General features: G+C 40.9%; 3 protein-coding genes across 3 annotated transcripts; all 3 read left to right on the top strand.

Moving 5' to 3' along the window:
- Positions 1 to 695: 695 nt before the first annotated feature.
- On the top strand, positions 696 to 5,903 carry mlc1 (modulator of VRAC current 1). Its single transcript, XM_085411028.1, has 12 exons — positions 696 to 967; positions 1,300 to 1,620; positions 2,929 to 3,018; positions 3,184 to 3,237; positions 3,351 to 3,452; positions 3,594 to 3,695; positions 3,815 to 3,886; positions 3,976 to 4,092; positions 4,216 to 4,272; positions 4,559 to 4,681; positions 4,858 to 5,028; positions 5,235 to 5,903. Exons 2-12 carry the CDS (start codon positions 1,363 to 1,365, stop codon positions 5,313 to 5,315), a joined length of 1,227 nt encoding a protein of 408 aa, XP_085267154.1. The 5' UTR covers positions 696 to 967; positions 1,300 to 1,362; the 3' UTR covers positions 5,316 to 5,903.
- A 1,510-nt stretch (positions 5,904 to 7,413) lies between these two features.
- On the top strand, positions 7,414 to 15,072 carry panx2 (pannexin 2). The gene is made up of 6 exons (XM_085411027.1): positions 7,414 to 7,497; positions 9,506 to 10,181; positions 11,359 to 12,473; positions 12,747 to 12,882; positions 13,110 to 13,295; positions 13,522 to 15,072. The coding sequence occupies exons 2-6, from the start codon at positions 9,953 to 9,955 to the stop codon at positions 13,836 to 13,838; spliced, it is 1,983 nt and encodes a 660-aa protein (XP_085267153.1). The 5' UTR covers positions 7,414 to 7,497; positions 9,506 to 9,952; the 3' UTR covers positions 13,839 to 15,072.
- Positions 15,073 to 15,468: 396 nt separating this feature from the next.
- Positions 15,469 to 22,846, top strand: trabd (TraB domain containing). Its single transcript, XM_085411710.1, has 10 exons — positions 15,469 to 15,546; positions 16,095 to 16,135; positions 16,390 to 16,444; positions 16,934 to 17,100; positions 17,437 to 17,577; positions 17,946 to 18,056; positions 18,156 to 18,295; positions 19,176 to 19,348; positions 20,636 to 20,732; positions 20,849 to 22,846. The coding sequence occupies exons 2-10, from the start codon at positions 16,112 to 16,114 to the stop codon at positions 21,018 to 21,020; spliced, it is 1,080 nt and encodes a 359-aa protein (XP_085267836.1). The 5' UTR covers positions 15,469 to 15,546; positions 16,095 to 16,111; the 3' UTR covers positions 21,021 to 22,846.
- The last annotated feature ends 135 nt before the right edge of the window (positions 22,847 to 22,981 follow it).

The raw sequence follows: 22,981 nt of genomic DNA, 5'->3' as shown, positions 1-22,981 counted from the left end.
TGGCAAGGGCTGTGGTGACAGCAGTTGTTAAGGAGTCGCCATGGTTACCACCACCAAGGAACAATGTTGAACTGAGAATGCTTGGCTGTGTTAAAGACTGAAAGGAATCCCGAGGTGCTCACATATGTAGACATTTAAACACGGACACAATTAACACACACCCACAAAATGTTGTTATCCAATTGGATTTAGTCCTTAATGAGTCATTAAGAGATTCTTATATGGAGCAGAAATGATCCATCATCAGATTAGCCGTGTCACACAAGGGACCATGTGATTAGGCCATGGAAATGTCTCTGTCGCCTCTTTTCTAAAGCACTGCTGGGCATCTTAATTTAGTGGGCTGTGAAGTGCAGTGAAACACTAAGTAACACAGAGGGAAGTTGTGAGGGGGGACACAACAGGGGGACGCACTTAACTGTAGGCAAAAAACAACAGTTTGATTCTGCACTTGTGCGAATTTCTACTTGCTATGAATGTGACTTTCTAAATTTCTTATGTGCTCAGTTCTGAAGGCCTATTGTTCAGTTTTGTGAGTGCCTTGATGTGCATGTGTGGCTGCATGGGCAAAAAGGAGGGTAAAGAGGGTGTTTGCCCTTCTAACTCTGCCCCCAGTGCGAGCCCCTTCATCCTCCCCTTGTTGTCATGCACAGCCGCTCTCTCTTTGGCACAAAGTAGGCTGGCAGCACAAGAGCCATGTGTTTTAGCTCCACGCTTTGATGGGTTCAAAAAACTTTTCAGAACTGTTTCTGAGTAACGCCGTGTAACGGGAAAGAAAGAGAGGAAAAGGAAAAGAGGAGGAGAGTGGGGGTGCAAGAGGCTGCAAGTTGCGAGGGAGAGAGATGGGGAGCAGAAGGAGCTTCGAGCAAAGACAAACTGTCTTCTTTGTGGTTATATGATTCCAGTTCTTGAAGGATACATTTCCTGGAAAATAACTGGGAAGACTTTGCGAGACAAACAACAGTAGGTGAGTTCAGACAAGCAAAAAAGAAGCAGTGGAATGTAGAGTAAGTTCTCTTGGCTTGAACCGACAGAAACAAGGGGAGGGGTGTGGGGTGTTTTTGTTACACTGCATGATTAGTAGCCTAATGGCATACTTTCTCTTTATTTAATGTGATTTTAATTGATTTTCCCCTGAAAGCTCTGATCTGAGAGCTCCGATTGCCATCATCACTTTTTACAATTACTGGACCTCTTGTTGAAAGGAACGATCGTAAAGAGAAACATGATGAGAAGACGAAGAGCTTGTCCTTGTTTGGAATGTGATATTGTTTTTTGTTTTTTCATTCTTTCCCACAGGGTGTTTTCTTCACTCCATACTTTTCGCCCTGCTACTGAAGCAAGCCACCAGCCACTTTAACAATGCAGCGCGAAGAGCTGTCGGCCAGAGAGGAGTTCACCTACACCCACATGCCCACTCTGGAGAGAGGAAATGGGACACTGGGACGACGGGGTGACCGGGGAGCTGAGAGAAGGCCAGACCGAGGGGAGCGGGATAGGTCTGAACGGGACAGCTACACAGTGGACGTGAGGGCCAGTGACCTGCAGCTGGCCCAGCCGGAGCCCCTAAAGCACCCCTGCTTCAGCTACAGGGCCTGGCTCTACAGTGTCCTCATAGGGGTGAGAGGAAAGACAGTCAGGGGAAGCAACGAAAGCACACTACAGGATTTTTCTATTTAGTCCATAACACACAGATTTAAAGTTTGGGGTGATTTCTTTTTTTGAGTAGCCCCAATCTTGAAATTTTGAGTGAGAAGTGGCAACAAGAAATCCTGTTTTGTGCTTCCACAAGGAAAGAACACCATGATGGGGTTGTTTCAATAATTAAAATGTTAGCAGATCAATTTTGGGCATGTGTATTGTGTTACACTATTTAGACAAAAATATTGGACTGCCTAAAAGCTCTTTTAGGACATCCCATTCTAAATCTGTAGGCATTTTAAGGACTTTGCCCCTTCTTTAGCAACTATAATACCTTCCACTCTTCTGAGAAGCCTTTTACATAGAAAATCTGGCTGTGGAAATTTTTGCCCATTCATCCAAAAGATCATTTAGGTTGGACACTAATGCTGGAATAGATGACCTGGCTGAAAATCTCCCTTATAGTTCTTCCCAAAGGTGTTCTGTGGGGTTGAGGTAAGGCCAGTCACGCTCTTCCACAGCAAGTTCACCTAGCACAGTCATGCTGGAACATAAAAGGGCCTTTCCCATGAAGTGAGATGCACATAATTGTCATGGTAAGCATCAAGACTTCTCTGCACTGGAACTGGAAGGGAGCCAAAGCCCAGCCCCATATTATTATTGAGTTCAGTGATTAAGAGATGTGGCCCAATACTCTTGTGCACATAGTGTAAGTGTGAGCAGACACACCCAGCTCAATGCAAGGATCAACGCGGGGAAAGTTTTGCAGTGTGTAAATTGCTGCACATTGGAAGAAGCTGAACTATACAGACACTACCCTAGATAGAAATGAAGTTTGGTTAACTAAAAGTAGTCTCCAATACTTTGTAAAATGAAAAAGATCATGCTGACTACACAAATGTATATGATAAAATCTAATATATACTTGTAAACGCTACATGCCAGAAAATTGTTGCTCAAACTAAAACCAAATTGTGTTTATTGCAAAAAAAAGTACCCACTTTGTCGCAGATCATACTAGAAGCATACCTATGTATTTCTGGTAAATTGCAGGTATATCAGTTGTGATTATTTAGTGTTTATCAGTCAGACACCTGCCCACCGGACGCAAGAGTCTTGGTGGGGCTGTTGCACCAGGCAGGATTATGCAGTTGGCTTAGTTACTTCTCAAATGGCTCGTGTGTATGAGAGAGGAATTCTTGCACAGTTTTACCTGCTGAATGCATTTATGACCCTTTTAATTGTGTATACATGGCTGTATGTGTGTGTGCGTCGGTGTGTCCTCAGGGCTGTCTGCTCATCACATCTGGTTTCTCTCTGTACTTGGGAAATGTGTTTCCTGTTGCCATGGACTACCTGCGCTGTGCTGCGGGCTCTGTAAGTGACCATCACAGTTACTTTAATCACATGCTGATATTGCTTTGAAAGCTAGCATACCTTGCTGCATCTTTCACACTCTTTATACAGGAGTCATGTCAAAAATGGCAGTAATGGTCTTCATAGATAAATACAGCAGCTCCTTTTTGTTGGTATTCTTCACAGGGCATCCCTGCAGCAATAGCTAGTTTTGCTATTGCCAAGAACAGACACGTTGCAGTGAGTAAACAATGAACTCATCAAAGGCTAAACAGATAATTATGTCTTAATGGTTTTTAATTGAAGCTTTTACCGAAGCACGATACTAATTAGACTCTCATGTTTCCTTTAAGGTGTCAGATTTTCAAGTGGTCTATGTGTCAACATTTGCTGTGACGACCACATGCCTGGTTTGGTTTGGTTGTAAGCTGGTCTTGAACCCCTCAGCTGTCAATGTAAATCCATCTGAATTGAAAACTACATGTCCTTTTGGATGCACAAACACAAACATTTTGAGTTATTCTTTTATATTTTGTTTTCTCTTTTAGCAGTTGCGTCTCTGTTCTCGCCCCCTAACATGTTCTGTCTGTTCTCAGATTAACTTCAACCTTATCCTGATGATCTTGTTGGAGGTGTTGATGGCCAGCACTGTCATCCTGTCAGCCCGCTCTGCAGAGGACTGCTGCTGCCACAGGAAGGTGTGTGAGTGTATGCATGTCTACATGAGCGATTTTTTTGTTTTTTGTTTATTTGTTTGTTTTTGTTCCCTTTCATTCTTTCATCCTAAACAATTTTCATTTTTCTATCCATCCTCCAGTCGGGGTCATACGACAGGCCTGTGATTATCAAACCTGCAGTCTTCCCCACTCAGCTCCTTAAAGCATATTCTGTGAGTAAACTTGCATATAAATAAGTATAACTATATAACCTATATATGTATATGTTTTTCTTTTAATCCATAACTGATGTCTGCAACAGGTAATTGAAGTGATTGTAGGAATCTCGGCTGTATTTGGAGGCATTATTGCGCTCAACATGGACGCTTTGTTGCCTGGTCCCTACTTGTCTGTTACATTTTTCTGGATCCTTGTGGCTGTAAGTTGGCTTAATAAAGCTTACTGTTTTTTAAGGCACTTGTGGCCACTCAGAATGATAAGGTATGTTTAAAATGACTGACGAGCAACTCAATCGCATAACATTACCTGTTATTATTTGCAGTGTTTCCCCAGTGCTATTGCCAGTCATGTTGTGTCAGAATACCCTAACAAATGCCTGGTGAGTACAATAATCTGATATCTGCAGGATCTGTGAGATTAGTACAGTGTAAAGCTGTTATACCATGGAGTTGGTTTTAAACTTGAAATTCATATACTTCAGTGTTTTATGACTTTGTTTTCAATCTAAACTTTTTCCTCCTGCTATTTGCAATCACGTGGGTGCAAAATGTCATTGGAGCAGGTATAATTTCATCTAAATACCACATCTATTTCTTCTTTCTACTGGCTTTTTGTGTTCTTTTTTCCGCCTTTCTTCTTTCTGCTCTCAACCCTGTATCTCTCAGGTGGAGGTGTTGATTGCCATCAGCAGCGTGACGTCTCCTCTGCTCTTTTCAGCCTCTGGCTTCCTCTCTTGCAGTGTGATCAGCTTTATTGAAATATTCCTGCATGATGTGCCTACAGCCAAAGTGAGGCTAAAGTGAAGTGAAAATATATGGTTGTGTTTGTATTTTCAAGAGTTATCCACTTAGCTCTGGTGTCATTAAAAACAAAAATACAGGAGCTGGGGAAGTAAATCATGAGAAATTACTTTTAAAACTACACCAATTTCACATATATGTGCTTGTCTCTCTTTGTATCCCAGCAATCCTATGACATATTGCTGCTGATTCTGATGGTGCTGCTGCTGGTGCAGGCAATTCTTACTTCAGCCACTGTAGTGCACTGTGCCACCTACAAAAGTCAGCTTCGCATGGGAGCTCCAGAGTGTGATGACAACATTCAGACCCAGATGCATTACTGTGAGGTATGCCAGGTAAACACACCCATATGTGCAAATCCTGCTCTTGTCTATATCACTACTTACAACAACAGACATTTACTGATGAGTATAGCATCAAGGTATACCACATGTAAATGCATATGTATCAATTAATGAACTACATGCAAAAATAGCACAGTACCACTCATGCTCAACACCTGATTCCTCTGAATATTTTCTTTCCTTTTCATCCTCCACAGCAGCAAACATCAAATGGAGCATTGCAGGATTTTGACAAAGACAGAGCTTGGAAGGCAGTTGTGGTCCAAATGGCTCAATGAAGAGAACATCCAGGAATTTGGAGAGACCTGGTGATAGAAGAAGGGTAAAACAAGCGCTATAAGCTGCAAATACAAGAGTATAATCAGAAGACAGAGAATATTAGAGCAAGAGGGAAAAGCAGTATTGGAAAGACACGGAAAACTGGAGACTGGAATAAAGAACAAAATACACAAAAATGAAGCAAAGATAGGAGAAAAAAAATTGAAACGGTGTACTTTGTTTTGCTTTTGTTAGTGTTTTTTTCTTACATAGATAATGCTTTTATGTGTGTTTTCCATATTGGTACCACTGTGGTATTTTTTGTGGTCAGGAGATTTAATGTATTTTTACACTGTATGCTAGTTGCATTGAAAATATGCGAGTCAATGACAAGTAATAGAAAATATCCCTAGCACAAAATTGAAACAGTTCTTTATATATCCTAATTTGAAACAGTTTTCTGCCCGTTCACATGTTGGTGACTAATCATGGTGGAAGATGCAACAAATGCAAAAACTAATGAAGTGTATTTAAATCCATGGCAAAGTCTAACTCAGTAGCCAGGTTCCTTGTGTGGTAGTTTTTACAGGAGAACTGCTTTAATATAGCCGATGTGCAGCAGTATCAACTGATGTAAATGATACTAACTGAAAGTATGCCTTGTGCAAAATAAAATGCCATCAGCACTAAGTATGTCAAGAGTAAATTTGTGTACGTGTTGAATGTTTTTTATGAATGGGAAATGGGTTTTTTCTGTGCTGGGAAAACCAAGAACAAGAAAAAAGTCTTCATCTGAAAATAACTTTCATGGAAATGTTGTTCAGATATTATCTTATAATTTGATACCAAGCTGTGAGGTGGAATTTATGTGTGTATCGGTTTAATTGCAATAACTTCAGCACCCCTGTGTTTGCATTTGGACATGAAAATTGCCTTCTCATATTGTTATATTTATTAACTTCATTTCCTTCCTTTATCAATTTTCCCGCATCCCTCTGCTCCTGTGTCTGTCTCTGAGCTAGACACCTCACATCTCTTACTCATATTAAAACTATAAAGGAGGAGGAAATGGGGTGGTCACTATAACGATGTCTGGTCAGTTTTGGCTTGTCAAATATGAATATAATTCTCATCACATCAGGTCATTATTATTATAATAATTATTATTATTACTTAAACCGCCACAACAAGACGCTTTATCATACTGCAACATGACCAAGAAGAGAGTGAGAGATGGCAGACGGTGAGGTAAGGATACCCTAACCGGTGGAAACCGGCTTGAGTTAAAAGTGTCTGAGACAAAGAAGAGAGAGCATCGATGAAACTGTCCTTGTACAGGAGTGTTGTGCTCTGCAGCAGAAAGTTCATCCGTGACATTCAGCGTGATCAAAAGCAATATATTTCAGTGCACTAAGCATTTTGTGTCGTTTTCCTTTAAGTACTTCTTGAAATTATGGCCTACATAATTTAGTAATAGATGACTAGTTGATGTCCAAAAAAAGCAAAAATGCTCGCCACACCCAGTGAGTTTGAATGACAGACATCTTTCCCATTCCCTGTTTGCGTGTCTCTGTGGCAGTCCCACAGTCACAGATGATGGGCAGGTGGGATAAACCAATATCAGTGGGAAACAAAAGCCTGTCAGTGCCTTGTGGTTTGGTTGTAGACTAAGCTAATGTGGGCTTTGAGTAGACTAATAGCCGGTGTTTGTTTCACTTAGCCTATACTAAAGGCTTCAGTGACAAGTCTTAGCCTTTAAATATAGTAATACTAATAACATTTCGAAGGACTGCTTATTTATATTTAATAGAAGGTTATCTTTTAGAGCCTGTCATATCCAAGAATCCTAAAATCCATAGAGCTGTGTCTATAAGAGGCAGTTTCACAGGTAAACCTTTCAAAATAAATATAATCCGGATATGGATTGGGATATTTTTTAGCATCTTAGCTCGCCTTTCTGTCTGAAATGCGCACTTAATCCTGCGATTCAAAGAGAGGGGATGTGTTGAACTACAGAATCTTAATGTGTTTCTCATCTCTTGTTTCTGAGGAAGAAGCAGGGCGGGGAGGGGAGGGAAGAGGAGAGGGTTGGAGCTGGGGGGGGGAAGGCGGAACAAACCGGTGTGCCTCGGATACATGCTGTAGCTGCTCGCCCGCACTGCAGATTAACTCTTACCGTGCCGGGAGATGCAACGAGAGACGGTGAGTGAATTTTGTTTTTGTTTGTTTATTTGTTTGTTTGTTTGTTTTTCCTGAAAGCTTGCACATTGTTCCGTTTTTTGCACCAGAGCAAGAAATGTAGCGGTGGTTCATCTGGTGCGGACAGGTACACAGTTCATACAGGTATTCAGCATCCTGAGCATCTCCTCTTCTGTCTCTCTCACACACGGAGCAGCTCACACACTCACACATACTTTCGCTTCCTCTGACACACACAATCGCTACACTTGATGTTGTTTAGCGGCTCGTCTCTGGCTGGCTATTCGGGAACTATCCACCGCGCGGGTGCTGAAAGGGGTCGTCATTTGCAGGCAGCTGCAATTCACTGCAATGCCATGTCTGTGGTGAAAGTGTCCTCCTGGTTTTTCTAGTGTCTTGGAACTGATAGTCAAGAAACAGCACTTAAAAGCGTCCTAGCAGAACACCGACTAAGGGCATGGTGATCTTCTCAACCCAAATAAATCTTCCTGCAGGTGTTTCCGTCAGAGACTGACACAACTGAGGAAATCGTAAGGGTGATGACTTCGTCTCCTGTGCACTGTTTAGGGCATATAGAGAACGTTGTCTAAACTCTGTTCACTGGACTGTTATCTGATCACATTTGTGAGAAGACATCACATCAGTCCTGAAAGTTCTTCCTTCCTCAGCTATCATTAATTAATAATGGATGAATGGAGCTTCTCTCCTTCAGCTCTTGTCCCGGAGCCTGGCTCTGTGTCTTTGTAGCTGACTGAACTGGCCAAACTCTAGCTGGATGTTGTAGTAGCCAAGAAATCTGGGATTCCCTCTCTAAACACTGGTAGCATTGCCCAACTGAGGAGTATAATCTGTCTGACTGGACCAGTGCCAGTGGCTCGCAGACGGCAGTGCAGCTTCCAGCTGAGCTCCCGAAATGGGTGTTCTACCCCTTTAAATTTAAATTATGCAAACTTTACTTCTTCTCTGATCTTCCATGAGATAGTCTTTGAGGGTAAAAATAAATCTTGACTGTCATGAGGCAGTTGAGAAAATAGTTTAAAGTAAATGTTTCATACCTCACGAGAGACATCTTCTTCTCTATTTCAGATATAGAACCAGTGATCTCAGCATTAACCTGTGCAACCTTGAATATTATACTCTGCTGTAATTTCAAAAGAATCATCTTCTTGTGATCCTTCTCACTGCTAAGCATGTGCTTTAAAGCTGGCAGCTAATTGTCCCTTTTACCCACGAAACCACATTCTCAAGGTTGTCCTCATCAAGATATTAGGTTACATTTTGAGCCTCAAATTGAGCGCTTTAAAAAAAGATTTCATATATGAAGGGAAAATGCAGGAGCAAGTGGGATTGTTGATGGAAAGTGGTGATGTATTCAAACTCCGCATGAAGGGAATTTGTAAGAGCTTCCTGTGAAATGACCAAGCAAGTTTAAAGCATTTCCATAGTTACAGCCCTGACCATGCATGCATTCAATCTCAAATAGCCACTCTCAGATGCACACGATAAGCCACACATGATAACCCCCTGATGTCACTGACAAGTGTCGGGGTGCATCTGACATCCTTGTGTGAACATGTTGTTCCAGATAGTCCAGAGAGGAGCGGGGTGAAATTTGAAACAGAGTCAGTCCCCAAGATATCAGGCCTTTAATGTATTAACACAAATAGACGCTTCATCAAAGTATGCTTTAAACAGTTTAAAATTAAAATAGTCCTCCGAGTATAAACTTGCCCTTTAGTGTCCTTGCTTGATCAAAGACAAAAATCCTCCTCACACTTCACTGGTCAGAGAGGGAGGATTAGAAATCCCTGGCCACATGACTGCATTAAAGAGGACGATGGATGGGAACAGAGAGCCTTCTGGAAGAAGGTGTGAAGCAGTATCAATCAGACTGTTGCTCTTTTAAATTACGCTAATATGCTATTGTACATTCAATGACAACTTGCACCTCGGTGTACCTTTATAGAAATGAACACACTACACTGCCCTTAACTTGTTGTCTGTCTTTCAGGAAAGGACTGGTCACTGATTCTCCTTTCCCAAGCTCATGTAACAACTCTCCCTGGGGTTTGCAAGAACACATCCCCAAACTCAGCTCATTTCTCAACCTGCAGCACAGGGTCTGCAGACTGAGGCCAGACGCTGTAGAGACACACAAACATGGGGATGCACAACGGAGAGGCTGAGTGAGCAGTGCACATTATGTCTGTTTGTCTGCAACAGAAGAGCTGCATGAAACTGTAGAAGAGTCTGAGACCTGAAGAACACAGGCCACACAGTATGACCCACTACTTTTCCACACAAGGTGACAGGGGCTGAAGCTGGCCACACATTCCTGCACACGTGTGGCACGTGTGGCTTCTAGCATTGTTTTGACGAGTATCTAACTTCATCAGGGAGTGTCTAGTCTCCCCTCTTGCCCAGAGGGGGGTTGTGGTGTGCATTATTTTTGTTCCGGATGCAGAACATCCTCGATCAAAACTTGGACATGGCTACAGCTCTACTTGCAGGCGAGAAGCTGAAGGAGCTGATCTTGCCGGGTTCCTCTCAGGATGAGAAGGGCGGGGCACTGGCTGGCCTCATGGTGCAAATCAAACTGGAGCTTCCTTTTGATCGCGTTGTTACTATAGGGACGGTCATCATCCCCATCCTGCTAGTCACCCTGGTCTTCACAAGGAACTTTGCAGGTGAGCTGCTAGAGGGGGGTTCATTGCTAAAGCCACACCTGCAGCTGTTTGCCCTCTGACCGCTTTTGATCAGAGAAAGGTTTTGGCTGCATACATACAGTAGTAAGAAGTGTAAGCTGGAAACAAGGCATAAAAGAGAAGGGAGCAGTATGGTGCAGAGCAAAAAAGAAAAGCTGAAATACTAGATGCCAGAGAGAGAAGAAAACAGATTGGAGAACTGAGGGAGTGAAAGTGATTACAGATTTAGGAGACAAGGGTGGGTTTGGGTAGAAGACAGAGTGAAAACCCAGAGAGGAATGTCGGTTCATTGCTGAGTCAGGCTCTGTGTAGCATGTAACCAGCTGGGACTATGTGTTTAAACAGCAAGTCAGTGGATGTGCAGAAGAGTTTATTATTTTTGAGGAAACTCAGCACAAAGATGGTGCCTAGCATTCTGTGAATGAAACAAGTGTTGTCATTGCACACATTATCCTTATCCCTAATAACAATAGAATGCATGTTTATTTAAAAGAGAAAATCTAATAACCACTGATAATAACAGAGGTGACAGTGCTTAGTTTGAAAGATTAAATGGAACTGGTGATCCCTCAAACCTTTTAGTCTTGTACATAATGGACAGTGAAGTGATCTGGGTGTTCTCATTTCCTCTGTGAGAGCCTGAAAGGTGCTTCTTTCGTTTCAAAATGTGGCTTGAGTATGATCAGAGACACACAATGCTTTGTGTTGAATGGGTTCTAAAAGATGAGATGAGAGTACTGATTAAAAATGAATGATGAGAAAGGTGCAAGATATTTCCTAGAGAATGTAATGAATCACTGAAACATGTGTCTACTGATTCACAAGTCATAGGTTTAGCTTGAAGAAGAGCTATTATTTTAACTGTTTGTAAGGATCTGCAGTGTTTTGCAGAGCCATGTTATGGTTCAGTTTTGACTCCTGTTACTGAATGTTGCACATGCATCCATTTCCAGATATCACTTTTAAATAAGTAGCATAAATATCATTGTTACTTAGAGCTGATGTTATTAAAAGTATTTCTGCCTGATCTTACATGTCATTTACTTACTAACATGTTGTTACTAACAGAAATAAGGAGAACAGTTTGCAGCACAATCTATTATGAGATGTAATTTAAAGAAAAGTTTGGACTGATTCTTTATACTTGTACTTTTCTCAGAGGAGTCCATATACTGTTACACACCACACAACTTCACTCGAGACCAGGCACTGTATGCAAGAGGCTACTGCTGGACAGAGCTTCGTGATGCTAAACCTGGTATGGAGCCAGCTGAGTGGCCTTCGCTATTTGAGCACAAGTTCCTCCCCTATGCTCTGCTGGCCTTTGCGGGAATCATGTACATTCCTGCTTTGGGCTGGGAGTTCCTCGCCTCTACAAGGCTCACTTCAGAGCTCAATTTCCTGCTTCAAGAGATTGATAACTGCTATCATCGAGCTGCTGAGGGCCGGGCCCCAAAGATCGAGAAGCAGATCCAGTCCAAAGGGCCGGGCATAACTGAGCGGGAGAGGAGGGAGATCATAGAGAATGCAGAGAAAGAGAAGAGCCCTGAGCAGAACCTCTTTGAGAAATATTTGGAGAGACGAGGCCAAAGCAACTTTTTGGCCAAGATTTACCTGGCTCGCCATCTTTCTATTATCTGCCTCAGTTCAATACCCATTTCCTACCTGAGCACCTACTATGCCCGCCAAAGGCAAAATGAGTTCACCTGTGCACTAGGTGAGCACCCAGACATTAGCAGCTATCCAGAGCTGAAGCTCAGGGTCAACTGTAAGCTGCCTGCTGTGCAGCTGCAGCGCATCATGGCAGCAGTAGATATTGCTCTACTCTGCACCATGAACCTCATCATTCTGGTTAATTTGCTGCATCTTTTTGTGGTACGCAAGTCCAACTTTGTATTCGACAAACTCCATAAGGTTGGAATTAAAACGCGGCGACGCTGGCAGAAGTCTCAGTTCTGCGATATCAACATCCTGGCCATGTTCTGCAATGAGAACAGGGATCACATTAAGTCGCTCAACCGACTGGACTTCATCACCAATGAGAGTGACCTCATGTACGACAATGTAGTCAGGCAGCTGCTGGCTGCACTTGCACAGTCCAACCATGATGCCACACCCACTGTGAGGGAATCTGGGATCCAAACAATTGATCCCAATATGGATCCTTCTGACCTCGGGGTTCGAGAGATGGGTGGTGAGCCACTGGTCGTCAAACGACCTCGTAAGAAGATTAAATGGATCCCATCCTCAAATCCTCTTCCTCAACCATTTAAGGTAAGGAAACATGTTTCTGAATGCAAAATGTACTATCCTCTAGAAGCAGATTGACCCTTACTTTAAATATTGACTCAGTGGAGCGCACATACTCTAGGCCATAATCCTTCAAATGGTGTAATAGTAACTCTTGATAAGGGCCTTTTTCACTGAAGAGGCATAAGAAGCAGCTTTCTTTTAGGACTTACAATATATGCAAAATAGTAAGAAGACTTCATCTGTTGCTGTTGCAGACTTGAACTGACCTCTTTTTATTTTCTGTCCAATGTGAAGGAACCTCTCACCCTGACACGGCTGGAAAATAACACAAAGCAGGAAAAACCCAAACCTCTCAGACGAAAAATAGTGGCAGACAGCATTATTGCACCTATTTTGGATAACAAGAGCACACAGCATCCTTCAACAAAAGGTATCGGGTAGTTTGAATATGTAGTAAGAAAGACATTTTAAAGCTTTTATAATTAGTTTAAATAAGTTAGGCGCACTATCCGACCAGTATGAAACATATGTTCCTATGTATCTAGTATTATGTAGGCGAATTCTGTGACCATAAAATGAACTGAGACAGTTTAAACAACACTCTTGATGGGTGGTCTCCCCATCTGCTCTAATGATCTACTTATTTTCTGATTGTAGATGTAAGTGGAATGGAGAAAAAGCATACACGCAACTTCTCTTTGGATGTCCACCCGTATATGTTGACAATTCGCAAGCCCAAGGTGGAGACCACAACCACAGAACCTCTACCCTCAGAGCACAACATGGATACAGTGTACCTTGAAGGCACACACACTGTGGTTCATGTGTCCAGTGCAATTACAGGTAGCTCTCATTGTGCTTATGCCTGAGACAGAGATATCATTTCATTTGGATGTGCCTTTCATAGTGCATTTCTACAGCAGGACAGTGGGCATAGCTATTTACAACATACACATTCTACTTGCATACGATGCTTGTGCTGCATGGCCAATCACCTTTGGCCAGCTAATATTTTTACTTTCTTTCTCTTTAGCTCCCATTTTTATTCTGTATATTTATTTGATTACAGAGAATAAGATTCGCTCTCCAGAATCAACCAACGCTGCCTTCTCTGCAGGGACCCTGTCCACCACTACATATGTAAATGGAGTTAGCCCCAACCCTCCCTCCAGTGAAGATGCGCTCAGTCCCAAGTCCTCACCTCAACAACTGGGGCCTTCCACTCAGAAGGAAAATGCTGAGTCTCAACCACCTCCACTAACAAGAGCACCCACACACCAGCTACTGAGTATGCATCGTACTCTCTTTGAGGAAGAAGAGGATGAAAGCGGGAGGGACAGGCTGGCAGAGAGGCCTGGGGAGCTCATCGCTGCAGGAGAATGTTGAGGAAGAGGAGAAGAAGAAGAGGAACTGTGACTGAGATTATTTTCCCTGACACTGCACTCTACACACATAACCTCCATGCCAGTCACCTTCTATCAGCTGCCACCTCTGATCTTTCAATTAACTTCTGTACTTCCAGGATTGTTGGAGCAGAAATGGAATAGATGTGACTTGGGAAGACTCTTGTGGCAAAGCTGAGCTTTCAGAAAGGATAAACTGAGAGATATATGTTTCGTTACCTGTGTTGACCAGCTTATTACTGTAGGAAATGATGTCACACTCATGTCTCAGGATGACTGTGTATAGCTAATCACCCACCAATGAAACCAGCAGTGACATAATTCAACAGGGTGCTACAGTGCAGGGTCACACAGTTATATTGAAAAAGTATATAGACAGGGTAAAGAGCGAGGAGTGACTTTCCTAATAATAATTTAAAAAAAGGCAGACACTTTAGAAATGCAAATCTGCAACATCAAACAAAATGTATTTTAATCACATGATAACGCTTAGTCCCTTTATCCCACTAGCCAAGTAGAAAGGTAGCTCATGCAATACAGTTGTTGAGATCTGCACAATTAATATGCAAAAGATCACAGTATAATTGTGGCAATAATGTATGCGCTTAGAACATCTTATTCCACACGCTGTACATGTATAGACACTGTATATGACTCACTGCTTGTGGGGTGTTTAAATATGACATGTTTCATGGCTAATTACTGCCATTTCACAATTGCATAAGAACACGATTCTTAACTATACTTGGGCGCCATTTGAAAGTACAGCAGACAGCAGACTCCCCATTGAAAGCGTGACTTTGTAAAACAAAGTAGAACTGTAATACTGCTTAGTGAAACTAATGCCAGATATGTTTTGATGCTGTAAAAAAGGCAGTTACCGTGATGTGTTCTTTTTGAAGACTTTAATAGCAGCTCTGAGATGACGGGAGCTGGACTCACTGGTAAAATATGACCTTTTGTGTTCTGTTGGCTTCTTGAGGAAGTGTCTAATGTGAAGTGAATATATAGATGAGCAGGATAAGGGTTTTATAAGAATGACTAAGGTTTTCATTATCTGCTATAAACACACAGACTTTTTTTTTTTGCATTTCTTGCAGCTGCATACATTAGGGTACAGACTAGAATAAAGGAACTGCCTGCACTGACTCAGAAACCAACAGGACATCAACTGTAGAAGACATTAGTCTCATTTTCAGGGCCTACCTAAAGAATGGGTAGACCTATGCATACCTTTTTTTCTGGGGCATTAAAATTAAATGAAATCTTTTGTCTTGGTGATTCTTCATCTCCATAGGCTAGCTCAAAATCCCCTTGTTAGAGACTACTTAAGCACACTAAATGCATCCAAAAGCACTTTAGGACGAGTAGTACTAGTGTGTGAGAGCACATTGTATCAGAGCTCTGCTTTAATATGATTTTACTGTGTTGATTTACACATTAGGACTGTTGCCCTGTGAAAACCTTTAGCAGTCCTAATGCGAGTAATCACATGGATAATATGGCTTTGGTTGTAACGTGTGAAATGTTCATAAAAAAGGATTAAAAGCGTTATCTTTATAATTAAATCCCCCAAAATGCGTCTCAACAATCAATGACTACATGTACCAGAATGCACCGCGGCTGTCAGATACAGCCTGACACTGTGCTGCTGTACTAGCGGAGAGCACTCTGGCAGAAGGGCCGACTTAGTAAGTAACAGGTCTTTCTTTTTATAGACAACTATCGCGTATAGTATCTTATATCTCGTGTTTCAGATTCGCATTTATTTTTAAAAAATCCTCTTTTTTAAATTCCTCTAATGAGAGCAGATTCCTGGCGGACTTGTTAGCCCACATTAGCTTGAGTAAAGGTAGCTAGCCAAAACGAAGAGCCCTCGGTAACTACACGTTCAGTATTTAGCAGCTCTACACCTGGAAGTAAGGTATTGCACGTTAGACCTTCCACCGACTAGGCGCTTCTTCCTTTACTGCGCAGTTGTTCTAATCTTACTGATAATGCTCTCGTTTTAGATAACGGTGCCTCTTTGATTTAATTCTCTGAAATCAGCGGCAGCAACTACTTTAGCCAGCGTTGATCGCGTTTAAACTGCGTTTAGAGAAGTCGGCAGCTGTTGTCGTTACACATAAAGCAACGTCAGCAGTCAGTGAGGCTGTGCTGTGTCTACGTTACTGTCAGTGAACGCATCACCGCTCTCTGTGTGCGCCAATGACTTCCATCTGCTCTCTGTCACATACAGCTCCCAGGGCTGCAAGCATGGACCAAGAAAACAACTCGGAGGTTGGTAAAGAAACATGTTTTATTGGTCTGGCTGAAAAATAGGGTGTTTTATCAGGTGGGAGATAGCCCTGCGTCAGCCTCTGAGTTTTTAGAGTGATGTAACATAGTCTCTGTTGTTTCTCAATTGCCACTTATGTGAAGCTGCCCCACCTTTCTTAAACTGACTTGACTTGAGCAATAAGAATAACATTTTAATCTGCTGCTGATGTAAATAAGCCCACTATATTTAACTTTGTTGTTTCAATGTCTCACAGGACGATTCAGTCGGCCCTTCGGGGGACGGAATGCCGTGTCTACCTCCAGATCTTTGTGAGTTGTTGTTTCTTTTCCCCCCCTTCTAAACATATTGTGAGAACAGTATTTCATGAGACAATGTATGTAGTTCCTTATCTTTAAGGGACCACTTGTTGTGAAATATTGTCTCACATTCATAACTTTTTATTACGAATATTTGAATGAATAAAACTGAATGTAATCCGAGACCAATGAATGCATCGGTATTAGGGGGGCACTGCAACAGGCATGTCATTATTATTGAAGTAAATCTAAAATAATAATAGTAATAACTTCAAGTAGCTTTCTATTGGTAAAATAGTAAGAACTCTATTTTTTGTCATTTAAATGCACGTGCTAAGGATTTTATTAGTGTATTCCTCTCAAAGGTACTTTTTAAATGTAAATTTCTACAATTTAGCATAGTGCATTATGTACCTTCCCTCACATAATATAATGGTTATAGTAAGACATAACTTTAATTGTTCTGTCAGTTTAATAAACTTTTATCCCTCTCCTGTATAGCGGATGGTGAAGCAGTGGAGTTGCTTTGGCAGTTGCGAGCCCAGCGCCGCCAGTCGTCTCCTGAACTCCCAGAGACGGTGTCTCGTCTTACTGCACCTGATGGAAGCATCTTATACCTGGTGGGCACTGCCCATTTCAGTGATAGCAGCAAAAAGGATGTAGCCACGGTGAGCCAATGAGGGGGAAAAACAGGACTGTTACAGAGCAGGAAGCCACTTAAACTCTTTTAAAATGTGATATACTGTTAATGGTAGGTGAAATTTTATGTGTAATTCTGTGTGTGTGGAGAAGCACACTCACAGAATTACATATTTAAATGTCGTTTCTTTTTATTTTCTTGTTTTGGCAAGCATAACCTGTCTCTTTTGTTCTTTCACATTGATTTCTCTTGTGCTTGCTTCTTTCATAACTGTTCATTTGCTTTGACATTCCAGTCTTCTGCTTTCTTATTCTGTATTTGTCTCTTGATTTTTCACACCGCTGTGCTCCTTCTCCTGGTGCAGACGATCCGAGCTGTGCAGCCAGACGTGGTCGTGGTGGAGCTGTGCCAGTATAGGGTATCGATGTTGAAGATGGACGAGAATACGCTGTTAAAGGAAGCCAAAGACATCAATCTGGATAAGGTTCAGCAGGCTATCAAACAGGTCAGGATTTATGAAAGGTGTTGGTTGTGTGAAAAACAGCAGTGGTAGATGAAGAGAGGTGGAAAAGGTCATAATGAAACAAAGACAGTGGAAGTACATTTATTCCAAATAAGGCAATGATGGTCAAGTTCTGATATTTTAAACTTTGTTTCAGTATGGTGTAAATATAGCGTTGAGTGTCACTTAAGAGTTTTGGGTTTGTTTCCTACTTTTTTGATATTTGGGATAAAACTTCTGAACTAACTTCTTTAGTTTCCTGTATTATTGTATACTTTCTTTGGGCTTGTATTACTGTCAAATTACTATGTACTTAAAGAATGACCTTGACCACTGGAAGTGGGTGTTAATTTATTTGCTCTGTTTGTCAGAATGGGGTGATGTCGGGTCTGATGCAGATTCTGCTGCTCAAAGTTTCAGCTCACATCACAGAGCAACTGGGCATGGCGCCTGGAGGAGAGTTTAGGGAGGCCTTCAAAGAGGTAACCCGTGCACACAAATGCAACATAGTGGAGAATAATTTGATTATGTATTATTATTTTTGTTTTGTTTGTTTAAAAACTTTTACCTTTCTCTTTTAGGCTGGCCGGGTACCTTTTTGTAAATTTCATCTCGGGGATCGGCCAATTCCTGTGACGTTCAAGAGAGCCATCGCTGCTCTCAGTCTCTGGCAGAAGGCCCGTCTGGCCTGGGGTCTTTGCTTTCTGTCAGACCCAATCAGGTATAAATTCATCTTGATCGCTTTCTGTCACACAGCGTCAACACGACTCTGTTTTAGTACCAAATATTCAGCGGACAGTGTGCATCGTTTCACAGCTTGCTCAAATACATGAATAATGCTGACGTTAGAGAAGAGTCATCATTCAGAGTTTTTGGCAAGAAGGATTATATTGCTCGCTAAATTGGTTCAGGATGGTTCAGTTTTGTGGAAACGTACAAAAGCAAAGTTGTGAAACAGAAGTTTAAATGTTAATGGTGAAATTTGTGGAAAATGGTAAAGCGATAATACCGTATTGTTTTCAGCAGTCTTTGCCTGGGTAAAAATGCAACTACAGTGTATATGTGTGAGAATCATGACTTGCTGTGTTTGTGTTTTGTGTACAACCAGGCAGTGAGCACTCACATTTTCAGAGTAACAGCAACGCTACCATTTCTTTCTAAATGATGATGTCTGTAAATCTATAAAACCATTGTGGCTTTCAGCAACTCTGAGATTGAACCTCAGAATTATAAAATGTTGGTTATGGAGACTTAAAGGAATACAAGTATGTTTTTAAAGCTTATGTTGGAGACCAACCAGGCAGTCTGATAAAGTTTATTTAAGCTTCATGCTTACTACTGTGTCAAAGTTCAGGAACTGGAATGTTGGTCTCTATACTGAAAACCTTAAATGTCAATGTTAATCCAGACTCTGCTAGTATTGCACTAAATATAATTAAGAAAATGAAATGTTTCTAAGGTTGCGTTGCATCCTGTATAAAGACGTAAAGTAGGAAGTGTTAAATTGTTTCTAAAACACCACAGTTATAGAACAAGACTATATTCTCTGTCATGTGTCACTTCCTTTTCACTGTTAAATTGACTGCTGTGTCATGTTTCAGTAAAGAGGATGTGGAGAAGTGTAAACAGAAGGACCTGCTTGAGCAAACTATGTCAGAGATGATTGGAGAGTTTCCTGCTCTTCACAAAACCATTGTGGCTGAAAGAGACATCTACCTCACACACACTCTCCGACAGGCTACTCGCTGTGTGGAGTCCCCCCCTAATGCCCAGAGTGCGTATTACAATCCTCAAAAAGCTAGGACAATAAATTGGTTTCATCTTATGTTATTATACATTCATTGGCCAGTTCATTAGGTACCCCTGTTCAAATGCTTGTTTACACAAAACTCTAATCTGTCAATCAGATGATAGCAACTGTATGTAGGCATGTAGACATGGGCAAAACAATCTGCTGAAGTCTAAACTAGGCATCAGAATAGGCAAGAAAGGACTTGCCATAAGGTCTAAGTGTAACTGTGGATTCTAAGTGTTTCAGAAACTGTGGAACTACTGGGATTTTCCCACATGGAAATATCTAGTGTTTACAAAGGGCCAAAAAAACAGAAAATATTCAGTGAGTGCCAGTTCTCTGGGTGAAAATATTGTGTCTTGTTGATGACAGAGGTCAGAGGAGACTGGCCAGACTGCTTTCAGCTGATTAGGAAGGAAACGCTAACTCAAATAGATATTTGTTATAATCAAATTATGTAAAAGATCATTGTTGGACACACATCATACCTCCAAGCAGATGTGCTACTGCAGCATTATACCAAAATGCAACTGTAGCTGTCATGTCAATAGGGCCCAAATCTCAGAGGAATGTTTCCAGCACCCTAGAAAATCTGTGCCGTGAAGAATTAAGGCAGTTCTGAAGTCAAAAGAGGGTTCAACTGTGTTTAACTAATGAATTGGCCAATGAATTTCACGGTATAGTTTTAAAGTCTCTCTTTCATTCTTATATGGGTGTTAATTCCTTTTTTCCAGCCACTTATAAAATACTTTTTTGTCCGTTTAGTTTGCGGTTTAAAAAACATTGCTCAATATAATTGAAACTAAAGAGTCAAAACTTTATTTTAGCTGTTAAGTACTGTGCACATATCTGTCATCAGATATGTGGCTCAATTGTTGTGAAATCAGCTGACCAGTGATGTCGGTGTGGTTTTAATGTGGTGCAGACATTTAATGGAAATGCTTTTTCATTTTTTGTAACAGTAAGTCATTCTCTTCTGTTTTTGCTGAATAAACTTAGAAACTAAATCTGTATTCATTGTGAAACTACAAAAGAGGTTGTGGATGTTGTAGTTTGACAGTAACGCCTATGTTTTGCAGTAATGAGAAGTTTCTGAATAGTTAAACAAGAGAAAGCTTTGCAAATTCGGAGATCATTTCCCTGGAATAGTTGTGTTATTTTTAAATGTAAAAGTGGAGATGTACTCAGTTCCCCCAAATAACCAATTCTTTTATGCATCAACATTTCCGAGTGTAGACATTGTTTATGCTATCATTGTTCTTTTTGTAGAAGTGCCTGCTGTGGTGGTGGGAGTCGTAGGGATGGGTCACGTCCCTGGCATAGAACGAAACTGGGACAAGCAGCTTAATATTAATGAAATCATGAGGTATGTTTCGCATATTGTTTGTACGCAGTAAATTACACCATAAATCCATAAGCATAATCCTTTTGTGTTTGATTTGGCATTACAACCGTAACTCTGTGTGTCTCTGTCTTCCCTAGTGTCGCACCTCCCTCACGCGTTGGCTGGGTGTTGTGCGCTGTCATAAAGGGCGTCATGATGGGAATGCTGGGATATGCCTGTTATCGTGTCGGTGGAAGTTTAGGTAGAGCCCTGCTGTCTTTACCTCCAGTCCGATCTTTACTGGAGACACTGCGGCCTCTTCCTGCTTGACCCAACTGGTCTTCTCTAAGCCATCTGTGAAACAGAATTATGATCTATTAAAACAATGCATCCATCACCAATGGCCTTAAAATCAGGTGTCAGGTGAGGCTGGAGGAAGAGGGTTCACCAGCCCATATTGTGAACTAACAAGGACCTAATGGGGTTCAGAGCTCCCCACTTTATAATGATGTCTCTGTAGACACAACAGGGCTGTACTGCCAAAGAAACCATGACAGTACTCTTGAGTACCTTGCATATTTTGTGCAAATTCATGCATATATATATTTTTTTGTTTGTTTGTTTTATGGTAAGATTCACAAAGGCCAATAGTTCATTTTGAGTATATTTATATTTTCCACAGCATTCCTTCAAAGGACTCATGCACACGTTTTCTTTTTCATTATTATTATTATTTGATTAGCATCCTGATCATCAGGTTCACTGTTACTCACGGGCCCTGATATAGTGGGGGATTTTTCTGGGAGCATGCTGTTTCTTTAGTCCTTCATATAGTGCCGACCAGTATTGTTGGTAATTGGCTTGTTTCAAGTTCAGCACTTTATTAGAGACTGATAACATTTTTGTTCTGTACATGCAGTCTGGGAGAGGGGAAAAAAATACAGCTATGTTAAAAAAGTGGAAAAATACAATATATAGTTATTGTATAGACTGGCCCACATATGTATGTAAGGAATACATGAAAATGATGTGAATCAGACTGAGCGTCATTCTCCTAATTCTCAATACGTTTTTAAAGCATTAGACAAACTTCACTGATTTCTTCTGTGCACCGTCCTGCCAACATCAACAAGACAAGTGCCTCATATTGGAGCTGCAGAAATGTGTGTTGTTATCTTACACGTGCAAAGGTTCAATGCAAGATTAAAGAGGATGTCTTTATGATATTACATGATCTGCCTATTTTCTAAATACTAAAAAGTTTGTGTTGACTTGGTTGCAGCTGAAATGATACCATACACCCATTTATGTCATTACCCATGCATACAGAACAGGTTTATATATGCCTCAGGAAGAGCAGTGCATCATCTATCAACTTCTAGAGTTGTTTATACCTCCAGTTTGGGGCCCTCTCACACAAATATATGCATTATATACAGAAAGTTGTCTCTAAAAACCATCACAAGGAAACATCCTAATATTCAGTGTGCCAACTGTACTTTTGGAATATATGCATTATTATTTCCCAGTCTGAGATAAACTCATGGACCGAAATGCTGAAAATTACAAAACATGTTTCTTTCTCTCAAATGAACCATCATGTTTTTAATGACTGTTGTTTTTTATCTTCTATGAAGGAAACTGAGCCGGTCAGATTTGGGAGATAAAGCCTTATTCTGTTATCACTGCTGCCTTTGAGTCTTACATTGCCCAACACTGAGCTGTATCTCTTGTAGAGCTTCTTACTGAGTTTGTAATCACTGGCTACATGACCTTCCCTTGAAATATGAGCTGTCCCATTAATAATAATCGAGTAGTCTAAACTGTACAGACATTAATTTCAAGGTAAAGTTAGACAAGTTAATTTCCTTTTATAATCCGAATAAAAGAATATGAAAGATTAACTTGAACTTGAAATCATAAGTGGACAACTTGCAAGCTTTCCATATTTTGGATAATTCATATAAAGTCCAACCTCTGCAGCATCTCCTCTGTGTGTGTCTCCCATTTCCTGTAGGAATCCTTGTATTGTAAGATTTTCTTCCTCAGCGTGTTGTACTGCCATTGATGTAAACACATAAACACACCAAGCAGTGAGATTTAGAAATGGAATTTATAAACATTTTAAGTAAAGGAAAAATATATTTGTCTCAAAACTGTTGTAGTCCTGTCGTTTTAATTTTATGCAAATGATTTTTTTTTAAATTTAATTTATTTTGATAATTTATGAGAAAAAATATTTTAAACCTAAATAACTCTATTCGGTCAATGCAGTTCCGTATTTTCTGTTT

Source organism: Rhamphochromis longiceps, linkage group LG7 (genome assembly GCF_057381845.1).
Source record: "Rhamphochromis longiceps isolate RC_006_pf linkage group LG7, R_longiceps_female_GT1.1, whole genome shotgun sequence".
NCBI lineage: Eukaryota > Metazoa > Chordata > Actinopteri > Cichliformes > Cichlidae > Rhamphochromis > Rhamphochromis longiceps.
This window is presented reverse-complemented; position numbering and strand designations above follow the sequence as displayed.

Coding starts and splice junctions, on each gene's coding strand:
- mlc1 (XM_085411028.1), top strand. CDS start 1,363: ATGCAGCGCGAAGAGCTGTCGGCCAGAGAGGAGTTCACCTACACCCAC. Junction 3,696..3,814: donor ACTGCTGCTGCCACAGGAAG/GTGTGTGAGTGT, acceptor TCCATCCTCCAG/TCGGGGTCATACGACAGGCC. Junction 3,887..3,975: donor AGCTCCTTAAAGCATATTCT/GTGAGTAAACTT, acceptor TGTCTGCAACAG/GTAATTGAAGTGATTGTAGG.
- panx2 (XM_085411027.1), top strand. CDS start 9,953: ATGCAGAACATCCTCGATCAAAACTTGGACATGGCTACAGCTCTACTT. Junction 12,474..12,746: donor CTCTTCCTCAACCATTTAAG/GTAAGGAAACAT, acceptor TCCAATGTGAAG/GAACCTCTCACCCTGACACG. Junction 13,296..13,521: donor TGTGTCCAGTGCAATTACAG/GTAGCTCTCATT, acceptor ATTTGATTACAG/AGAATAAGATTCGCTCTCCA.
- trabd (XM_085411710.1), top strand. CDS start 16,112: ATGGACCAAGAAAACAACTCGGAG. Junction 16,445..16,933: donor GTGTCTACCTCCAGATCTTT/GTGAGTTGTTGT, acceptor TCTCCTGTATAG/CGGATGGTGAAGCAGTGGAG. Junction 17,578..17,945: donor TTCAGCAGGCTATCAAACAG/GTCAGGATTTAT, acceptor TCTGTTTGTCAG/AATGGGGTGATGTCGGGTCT.